General features: G+C 39.6%; 1 protein-coding gene across 1 annotated transcript; it reads left to right on the forward strand.

The window, feature by feature from the left end:
- Nucleotides 1-309: 309 nt before the first annotated feature.
- On the forward strand, nt 310-6021 carry DMRTA1 (DMRT like family A1). Its single transcript, XM_040481384.1, has 2 exons — nt 310-1012; nt 4120-6021. Exons 1-2 carry the CDS (start codon nt 373-375, stop codon nt 4965-4967), a joined length of 1488 nt encoding a protein of 495 aa, XP_040337318.1. The 5' UTR covers nt 310-372; the 3' UTR covers nt 4968-6021.
- Nucleotides 6022-11314: the final 5293 nt, after the last annotated feature.

The raw sequence follows: 11314 nt of genomic DNA on the forward strand, positions 1-11314 counted from the left end.
CCTTCGGGACAGTTTCTTGCGTCGCCCACTGTCCCTCCTCCCAGGCAGCCCCCACTCTCCGCCCGGCCCTCCCTCCCAGGGCTTCAGCGCTCGGCCTGGCGACCTGGTGGGCGGGGAAGCGTCTCCCGCCCTGCTTTCTCCCGCGCAGAGGGCGCGCGGAGCACAGGGGCATTAACTTAGCGCCCCGGGACTCTTAAGAGGCTTACTGGGCATCTGCGCCTCTTAGCGTCCCCAGCCCCCGGCCGGAGTTGCGTCAAACTTTGCCCGTGTGTGGGTGGGAGGCAGCGGGACCGCGGCCGGTCCTGCCGCACCCCGCTGCCGGGCAGGGTTGGCTGTGGACGGCGCACTTTGCTCGCCAGGCACTTCTCAAGAATGGAGCAGTCACAGTGTGGCAGCAGAGACCGCAGCGGCAGCGGCCGACCCCACCTGGCCCCGGGGCTGGTGGCGGCCGCCCCTCCGCCCCCGTCTCCGGCGTTGCCAGTGCCCCCGGGGATACCGGTTCCTCCAACTTTCCTGCGGCCGCCCAGCCTCTTTCTGCGGGCAGCCGCAGCCGCCGCGGGAAGCGGGGGCTGCGCGCCGGCTCCCGGACTGGAGAGAGGGGTGGGCGCCGTGGGCTGCGGCTATCCGCGGACACCCAAGTGCGCCCGTTGTCGCAACCACGGCGTCGTGTCGGCACTCAAGGGCCACAAACGCTTCTGCCGCTGGCGGGACTGCGCGTGTGCCAAGTGCACCCTGATAGCCGAGCGCCAGCGCGTCATGGCCGCCCAGGTGGCGCTGCGCCGGCAGCAGGCCCAGGAGGAGAGCGAGGCCCGGGGGCTGCAGAGGTTCCTGTACCCGGGGCCCTGCGGGCCCGGGGGTCGGACACCCGGAGGCGGTAGCCGAACGGAGAATTCCCAGGCCTCGAGCGGCCGTGTGGCGGTGACGACGCTGGGACTGGGTGCCCTGAGACACACTGATCTGGCGACCCCTGCTTTCCAAGTTGTCCAGCCAGATGATATGGAGGAAAACCAAGGTGAGTTGGTCTTTCCATCTACTCTTTGCAAAGAAAAATGGTTGTTTTGGAGAAAAGCGCTTGGAAAGAAGTAGCCATGCCTCCGTGGTGGGCGAGAAAAGTTGTTTAAAAGAAGCATTCATTTAAGTTCTCGGAAACTGCACTGTAATATAAACGTTAATGAGGGTGCTAGAGACGCATCACCTTGGAAGGGCGTTTTGTACTCTTAGCGGATAGGAGAAGATCCTGTAAAAGGGAAGCGTGAGTGATTAGATGAGCAACTCATGCTGGGAATGGAGTTTGCACCCAAGTTGCTCTTAACTTTGCGTGAGTTAGAACTTTAAGCGGGCATGGGGTGAAAGCGTAGTGCTCTATACTCCTTTCAGTTTTAAAACCAGAGTTAATCTTCCAGTGGTGCTGGGAAATTCACTGATTGTTGGGAATACAGTTCCTCATCTCTGGGGCAAAGCTTTGGTGCCAGCTAGAAGTGGAGAAATCTACCAAACCCCTTTTAACCTTCTTCCCTTACCTTAAAAATTTTAATCACCTCCTCCAACTGTTTGTCAGCCTCCAAAAGTGTAGAAATTCTAGCTGTAATATTTGAAGTTTCAACTCTTTCCTACAGGAGAGAAATTTAAGTTTCCCAGATTTGGGAAACCATTAGGGAGAAGTCCAATATTAGGAATTTCTTTTCCAAGGAGTTTTAATTTTTTTCTCTTATTTATTGACTGCAAAACACCTACATCCTCTGCATTAGGTAAAAAAAGATATCTGTATTTTTAAAATTAGAGTTAAAGTTTTCCTGCTGATGTAAATCTCACTGTATTTTAGTGAATTTCCCAGCCCTAACACTAAGCAGTGAAAATGTCATTTCAGTATTTTTGTATATATTCAAGACAAGTTGTGTCATATGAAATTATGTGATAATGAAAAGTAAATTGTTAATTGGAAAACTTCCTTGAATTGTGAATATTGCAGATCTTGGATCACAGGATGTACTTTTGAAAAAGACTATCTCTGTGTTTAAATATGGCATATTTGATTTTGTGTTCACCTATGCCAGTGTTTTGCCCATATTCTAGTTTATTTCAGTGGACTAAATAGACTATTTCTTATGAAAAATCAAGAGTGCCAAAAACAAACTCATTAAACATATAGTAACTGCTATAAAAAAAGTAAAAGTTAAAATTCTGTAAACTAAATGAACAATGATATCTGGCTGCTAAATCTCTGCTAGACATTGATTTATATGTTTTTTGGGGGCGAGAGAGCAAAGTGTTCTGTTTTCTAGGGTCAAGTATTTTATTTTATTCTTTGCCTCAGTTGACCTCCTCTTTTGAAAAGCCATCCCTATAAGCCATTCTAAACTGACTGCCTCATGTTATCCAATATCCATAAACTGCAATATTCTATTTAATTTACTCATTAGACAAAAACCAATGAGTGATTCAGAGGTGAATAAGATTTTCCTACACACAAAAAACTTACATACAAAAGAAGGAAGACTATATATACCCCAAACCTACAATACAAGACAAACTATACAATGATAAAAGTAAAGAGGTAAAACCAGGTATAGGAGTTGAGAGAACAGAGAGATGATGTAAATGGTATCACATATCTTAAAGATATCTTATTTTCTGTATAGTCTTATGCAATCAGTATTTTATTACATTATTTTGTACTCTGTGAGGGCAGCATACTAACAAAAATTATTTTGTGCATAAATTGCTGTAGATATGAAATTTTGACACCTTACATGTTCGGAGGGCATATTTAGTGAGTCATAGACTCTGAGTACCCCACTTGACAGTTTACTCTTTCTAATGGAAATAGAGATCAAGTATAAGATAAGAGGAAATGTAAACCAAATTAAAAGTTGTTTAGTGAATGTATACATTATTATTATTTTCCTGGCATAAGCTATATAAAAGGGCATTAAAATATTACTGTTATTAATATTAATATGTTCAACATGTTGAGGCATAAAATCAGATTTTTGTATAAAAATATTTTTAGAAAACTTACCTTAATGTTGGAAGGGAGTTGTGATTTGAAGCAAATAACTAATATATTGACACTTTGAAGATATGTACAGATTACAATAGTGCAATAGTGCAGTTTATAATTTTCTTTTAGAAACAATTTGATTGGGGGCACCTGGGTGGCTCAGTAGGTTGAGCGTCCGACTTTGGCTCAGGTCATGATCTCATGGTTCGTGAGTTCTAGCCCCGTGTCGGGCTCTGTGCTGATGGCTCAGAGCCTGGAGCCTGCTTCCGATTCTGTGTCTCCCTCTCTCTCTGCCCCTCCCTCGCTCGCACTTGGTCTTTATCTCTCTCAAAAATAAATAAACTTAAAAAAAATTAGAAACAATTTGACTGTACACTTAAAAAAATATTTCCTAGGGATTGAAAAAGAAAGTCCACATTTCAGAGCATTAAAAAATACCAGGTGTCTATTATCTCTCCTATAAAATGAAATACGTGCACTCTGGTATGATTTCAGATTGGTACAGCAGTGCTCATTATTGGTTTAGATTTGAAGTGAAATGAAGAATTTTGTTGTTTTTCACATTATTCGGGTAACTTAATTGAAACCTGAAATGTGAGCATTAAAAAAATATTGTTGAAATTTAGTATTAGGTATTAAATATTCATTGTCATAGTGAGATTGTTCTTTCCTTTGTTTTCTTATCTAAACAATCATTTTATTTAGTTCTTTTTTGCATAGTGTCATTTTGAAAAAATAGCTCACTGGGATAACAATGAAATTTGGGTGACAATCACCAAGTAGTGCAAATACTGTGAGATATTGATCTTATGCTAATAGTTGGGGTAATAATAGACTTGTATCTTCTGATCCCTAAATTAACTACAGCATTTGAATATATAATTTTGTGACCCTGAAATGACATAATAAATAGCATTTCCCCATTGTTCCAATAACTGCATTTCTGAATGACTTTTTAAACTTCTTGTTCATTAAAATTTCTTGCAGTAAATAAATATTACTAATATGCTATGAGTAAATGAATTATCTTATCCAGCATTATTTTTGAGTAGGTAGTACTATTTTTGGGGAAATTTTCCTTTATTTGATTCCTTTTTTTTTTTTTTTCTCTCCCCCAGAACTAAAAGAGAGTAAATACGAATCATGCCAGAGTGGACAAGAAGAGCCAGTCTCCAAATCCCATCAACGTACTCTGGGATCCTCTCCTAAGCCTAATGGTGTCATTGGAAAACAAAACATCAGGCCGTCTATTTCAGAAAACTCAATCAAGGATGATAGCATTCAGCCTCCTCACCCTGGGGAGTTATCAGGAGGGGAAGAGAGTCCCAGGTCCCTGTCATCATCTGATTTGGAATCAGGAAATGAAAGTGAGTGGGCCAAAGACTTCACTGCTACCAGAGCCAGCCTTCCCACACTGTCCTCAAGACCAAGAGACCCTCTTGATATCCTTACCAGGATTTTCCCAAGTTATAGGCGTAGCCGACTAGAAGGCATTCTGCAGTTCTGCAAAGGGGATGTGGTCCAAGCCATTGAACAGGTCCTAAATGGGAAGGAGCACAGACCAGACACCAGGGACCTAGCAAGCTCAGGAGAATTGGCAAATACAGCTTTTCAGAGAGCTTCAAATTTTAGTTTAGGTGGAATTGGTTTTGGAACTCTAGGGAATAAATCAGCTTTCTCTCCTCTTCAGACTACGTCTGCCTCTTATGGAGGTGATTCACATCTCTACAGCTTAAACCCCAGACTAGGTATCAATCCGTTACGGCTGGCATATTCCTCTCCAGGAAGAGGGCTATCTGGTTTTATGTCTCCTTACCTAACTCCGGGGTTGGTACCAGCACTGCCTTTTCGGCCAGCTTTGGATTATGCATTTTCAGGAATGATTAGGGATTCTTCCTACCTTCCTAGCAAAGACTCCATAACTGGTGGCAGATTGTATTCCAGGCCAAATCAGGACAATCTGTAATATTTCTGCCTATTCTCTCTTTCTGGAACATTTCTAGAAGCATGCAACACAACCCTCACATCCGCAGCTATTAATGTGTACATTATGTATGTGAGTGGATGACTAGGCCTTATATTTCTTTTTACAACCAATATGATAGATTTGAGATCTAAAGACTTTTCTTTAGCATTTATTAAGTGAAAGAAGCATTTAAACATTATACGTGCCTTGAATAAAGCCATTTCAGGAAATATTTTTACTTTAATGAATTTTCTCCCTAAAATATCAGTTGTAAGAATTCCTGTTTTAAAACTATACTTGTTTTTATTTTATTGAAAAATGGAGTTTATAGTTGTAAAATGTTTATAAGGGTTAAAGTAACCCAGTATATAAAATGAACTAACAGGAAGAATTGAAAAGTTGAGGTAATTCCAAATAACTATTACTTTGAACTTTTTCTTCCCTTCTGTTCCTTGTACACAGGAGAGAAAAAACTTATTTAAAGTATTTTAAAGAATTTTATTCACATTTAAGTGGTTAGTAATAAGTAAAACTTTTGAGAAATTTAAATTCCTTATTTTTTTTCTGTATGTTTTATTTTCATTCATTTGTGCCATTTGTGATAACAAGTGCCATTAATAAAAACATTTCTCTTTAAAGCGAACTTTGTAAATCACACAAAGCCTGTGAACTAAATTTTAGGAAATGCGACTGCACCATCTCCTGGCCACTATCACTAATTGCATCTAAGTTCTGGTAAAGTGTAAAAGTTAGAAACAAATGGTTTCCTGAGAAGATAAGCTAACCTTGTTTTGAAATGATCGTTTTGGATCATGCTACAACTTTCATGTTATAAAGTGAACATCTGCTGTTGGTGAGGATTTTAATCTTTTTTTTTTTTTAAATCTGGAGAAATACTCCTTTCCATATGTTGGTGACAATATGGCAGCCATTCTCAAAGGTAAAAATATTCTTATTCAGATAATTTAAATAGCTGCTCAGATAAATATTGACTGATGGTAGGTAGATGATGCTTAATGTACTGAGGCGAGATATAAAATTTCCAAAGGGGAAATATTATTAAGTTTTAGAGGATTCTTTGAGATTTTAATAACACTTTTTGTTCTCCATCTGGAGCATACAAAAGCTATTTATTTTAGTAGGTGGAATGTCCCTGAGAAAACTACTTATAAAACAATTTTATGAAGTTTTCTTTATATGTCATCATTTTTTTTTTTTTTTTTTTTTTTTTTACGGACAGTAGCTTCATTGTTGTTGTTAGGAATAAATGAAAACCCAGCTGTGGTAAAGGATAGTTGATGAGTTAGAAATAGGTTAAACAGTTTGAGTAACACGATTCACTAAAACTTTCTTAGATTATATCAGTGTGTATGTGTATATATATGCATATATATTTTATCAGAAAATATATTAAATGTGTAGTATCTCATCTTGGTATAGGATGTAGATATATTTGATAGAGTATGCATTATTTTTAGTGGTGTGACTATAAGAAAGCAGATCTTGGAAAGACTTGTTGTAATCAATATTCATTATTTATTAAAAAGTTTCAGATTCTAAGCCTAAGCCAAAATGCAGTGCCTGGCAAGTAGTTGATATTCAATTAATATATACTGAGTGAAGGAACCATTTTGGATAATAGATCTCTCTGAGACGCTGGTAAATCTTTTTTTTTTTTTAATGTTTTATTTATTTTTGAGACAGAGACAGAGCATGAACAGGGGAGGGGCAGAGAGAGAGAGGGAGACACAGAATCCGAAACAGGCTCCAGGCTCTGAGTTGTCAGCACAGAGCCTGATGTGGGGCTTGAACTCACAGACCACGAGATCATGACCTGAGCCAAAGTCGGACACTCAACTGACTGAACCACCCAGGCGCCCCGAGACTCTGGTAAATCTAAAGAACTCTATATATGGCCTACGCACAGTTTTGCATATAATTTAACAGGGTTCTTGAATCTCTAAATGCCATTCACCATTCAGTATAGAATCCTTGCTGATTCTTAAATTGTTTCCATTGCATTAATTCACTTCCAAATGCTATTTTTTTTGGAAAAGCACTAGATCCTATAGAGGGTACCAAATGTAAAATATTGTGCTCTCAAGGAAGTTACGTTATACAATAGAGATCTGGCTTTTTTGTTTGTTTGTTTGTTTGATCTGGCTTAATAATATAACAGTGCCAGAGACATTGGATTCTTTGTGTGGTTTACATAATGATATGCCTGTATCCATTTGAGAAGATGAATTGCTTTTGAACTGGGGAGAACATCCATTTTGGGCCATATGCAAATTAAAAAATAATGTTATAATCTTAAAACTTAAGTTAATTTACATAATGCTTTACATATTTCATACCCTTTACAATACTTCTAGAACTAAATAAGCTTATAGAGTAGGTCCCATTTTCTGCAACATGAAATTGAATGTGAGGGACTTGAGGCTCAGCAGTAGTGTTGTCCATCCCCAAGATTACCATAATAGTGCCAATCGTCAGCAGTAGAATTTACTTCACCAATTTCAATTAGACTCTAAGTTCTGAGGAACTTAGACTCATGTGTGTCTCCTCACAGCTTTGTATAGTATCTGGTATACAGCAGGTGCTCAAATAATAGCTTTCTGTGACTGAATTAAACCTAAAAAGGAAGTATTAGCTTAGAAATGTGCTTATTCAACAGCTGTTTATTAAACTCCTACTTTGTGCCAGTCACTGTGTTAGACACAGGAGATAAAGTGGTTAATACAATACAAGAGGTTAACAAGGCCTCACCTCAAGTTGCTCATAGTCTCTATTATCCATGTGTACAAAGACAACCAATTATGCAGTGTTGGTGCTATTTGACAATGTTGGTCTGCGTAATTGTGAGGTTTATGCCCATGGATGCTGCTTGAGGTCTAAACTCCTAAGCCACTAATTAGGAAGAGGACATCTATTTCTATGTAATGTGTTTACGGAAGTGTAATTTTTTTGAGAGGTAAACTGCTTTCAGGTGTCTAGTGAAAGAAGAGGGCAAAGAGAAGCTTTTGTTCCCTTGAATGGAGTGTGTGGAAGTTACCCTAGCTTCCTCATGGCCTCTGGATCGGAGCTATTTCCTGACCCCAATCCCAGGGTTGAACTTTTGGAATTTCTCTGAGTCCGTGCATAGGCCTCCTGGTGTAAGGTCTCATCTGGCTATTCTATGAAAATGGTTTAGAGTTGAGGGGACAATTGAAGAGCATGTGAGTCAAATGGTTTATTTTTTTCGCTGCAATTCCTGCTGAAACAAAAAGCTTTGGGGATTTTAAGACTGTCCTTTCTAGGAATTCCTCACTGTGAACTTAGAACTAAGAAAACTATGAAGTGGCCTCCTCATTCAACTCTTTATTTTTTTAAACATGGTTTCCTTAGACATTTGTTTTTCTTTGAAATTAAAAAGCCTTCAGAATGCAAGAGACACTTGGCATAAAGAACCTTATTATTTACCACTGTGAAAAGAATTGTTCTCCCATTCACGAAATGAGATGAAGTGCATCATTAGCTTCATAAAGATAAAGCTATCCTCTGGGCACCGTGATTCTTCAGTGTAGACACTCGTCCTTTAGATCAAGGCTAACAGGAAAAGTTCTTGCTCAGATCCTTTCTTCTCCCTCCCCACATACCTCCAATAATCCTGTTATGGATGCCTGCACTGCAAAGCGAGGCCCATAGTTATTTGGCATAGTTCCCTCCAAATTGAAGCTGTTCTGGTATAACATTTCAGAGCAGCTGTGCCAAACATTAAAGTACTTTTTTCTTTTTTTTTTTTTTTTAGTTTTTGCTTGCTAAGTATTGGAATGAGAGAAATTCATTACTATTTCCCCTTTCTGAGCTCTACACTAGTGATGGGGAATTCAAGGAAGACAGGATGACAGAGAAGAGAACTATGAAGATGTCTGTTTTTTTACTTTTGCTAATTCGGCAATTAAAAAACTTATGGTGTAATTTCTTTAGACTGTCACAGTATCCTCTATGTCATAATGGCCCCATTATCTAGTTTTAAGAGGATGCTCATAGTTTTAAAATGGGTGCACAGATGTGGCCTTATCAAAACACCTGTGTCAAAAAGTTGCTTTAAAATATCGAATGTTTAGGGCGCCTGGGTGGCTCGGTCGGTTAAGCGTCCAACTTCGGCTCGGGTCATGATCTCACGGTTGTGAGTTCGAGCCCCGCGTCGGGCTCTGTGCTGACAGCTCAGAGCCTGGATCCTGTTTCAGATTCTGTGTCTCCCTCTCTCTCTGCCCCTCCCCTGTTCATGCTCTGTCTCTCTCTGTCTCAAAAATAAATAAACGTTAAAAAAAATTTAAAATATCAAATGTTTATTAAACTCCATTTTAGTGATAAATTCATTCAAGAAAAATAGACTAAAAAAATAGGCTAGACATTGATATAAATGGAAGGAAACGTATAGAAAGTTGAACAAGCATACCAAAAAACGTTGATTAGAAAATCCATGTCGGGGCGCCTGGGTGGCACAGTCGGTTAAGCGTCCGACTTCAGCCAGGTCACGATCTCGCGGTCCGTGAGTTCGAGCCCCGCGTCAGGCTCTGGGCTGATGGCTCGGAGCCTGGAGCCTGTTTCCGATTCTGTGTCTCCCTCTCTCTCTGCCCCTCCCCCGTTCATGCTCTGTCTCTCTCTGTCCCAAAATAAATAAAAAACGTTGAAAAAAAAATTTAAGAAAATCCATGTCAAGCAGGAAGTGTTTTAGATTCCTGTCCTTGACCTTTTATAAATTTTTTGTCAACCAGTTAGATGAAGGAATAAAGGTATAAAATTCATTGTTATCTTATTCATGGGCAACACCTATTTAGGAAGGGCAGCTAATCTTTTGGAGGACAGAATTAAGTTTTAAATTATTGATTCTCACCCTCTAACTTCCATTCCAGTGAACTGATAATAATGTTCAAGATGTTAGGACAAAAACAACAACAACAACAACAACAACAACAAAAACCCAACCAAACAAAAACCCAACAAAGGAAGAGAGACCTGGATTTACAACACCTTCTTAGGAGAAAAAAAAGTAATGTTATCTATTGATTGGTAAATTTACCATGAGATTACCGTGTAACATGCCTGTTCTAAAAGTCAATTGAAATTAGATTACGTGAATAGGAATAAAGTATGTGGAATGAGGGAGGTGATAGTACCACGGAGGCTGGAATATCAGTTGGTCAGATGTTGGTGGAAGTCATATGATTGGTTCTGAATGCTGTACACCAAGAGTGATTCTAAAACCTGGAATAAAACAGAGAGGTATAAAAGGCTAAGTGGTGATGGTGGTGGTGGTAGTACTGTTTTATGAGAAAATGTTAGAAATAGGACACATGACAATATTTAAAGAGCTAGCATATGACCAAAGTGGATTGGGGTTATTCTGTAGAGTGTAGAGAGCATGGAAAATGAAAGTTACATGGAGAGAGAATTCAGAGGAACATAAGGAAGGACTGTTTGGCAGTTGGCAACTGTCCAAGAGTGGAATGTGTGCCTTGTATAAAAATGTGTCCTGTACACAATGAAAACACCATGTAGAAATGACCATTTAGAGGCCTGCTTGATGAGTTTTTCAAGCACTGCTTCCATGTTGGAACGCAGTCATAAAGAAAGCCAGAACAATGGTTAATGTTTGTTGAATAAATGATTTTAAATTCTAAGATGATGACAATGAAAACACTCAACCATTATTTGTCAGTGAAACACATTGTAGTTTTGTTCCTCGAAAGTCTCAGGAGTAGATGCAAAAGGAAGAGACAGAATAGTGTATGATTTATAGGGAGTGAAGAAGTATAGAGGTTAGCAGGAGGTCAGTTGGTATACAGTTGGTCAGTTGGCCTAAGAAAAAAGAGAAGGGCTTAAAAAGGACACGAAGAACCCTGGAGATAAACATATTTTCCAGAAAGTGCACATTGGCATGTCTTCCTGAAAGGAGCGTTTACGCTGGAGTTGGGGAGACTTAGGACGGATTTAGCTAAATAGGCAGGTTAATTAAACTCGTGGTCATTTGTTCTCTTTCAGTAAAGCAAGGATAATAATTCTGAGCTATAGCTGATCACTATTAATAGATCTTACTAGAGTAGAGAAATGGGAGAGAGGAAAAATTGGTGTGTGAATGCCCACACTTAGAAACAAGGGACAAATGAATGCTCCTATCCACTAGTGCCTTCATATTTGTAACTAATGATGGGATCATAGACGGTATTGATAGCTTAACTTTTCCCACTCCCCATTTCATATTTTTTGCTCCCAGCCAGTGTCTGAGTTCATTGTGGTTCCTTACTTAGTGGGGTGGCTCAAATCTTCATTCCTAAGGAATCTGTGCTGTTACAGTCCTG

This window comes from Herpailurus yagouaroundi, unplaced genomic scaffold, assembly GCF_014898765.1.
Source record: "Herpailurus yagouaroundi ecotype Mexico unplaced genomic scaffold, PumYag 160, whole genome shotgun sequence".
NCBI classification, from domain to species: Eukaryota; Metazoa; Chordata; class Mammalia; order Carnivora; family Felidae; genus Herpailurus; species Herpailurus yagouaroundi.

Bases quoted from the DNA above. Each gene is read 5' to 3' on its own strand.
- DMRTA1 (XM_040481384.1), top strand. From the start codon at position 373: ATGGAGCAGTCACAGTGTGGCAGCAGAGACCGCAGCGGCAGCGGCCGA. The intron at 1,013-4,119 runs GTGAGTTGGTCT...TCTCTCCCCCAG, and splicing joins TGATATGGAGGAAAACCAAG to AACTAAAAGAGAGTAAATAC.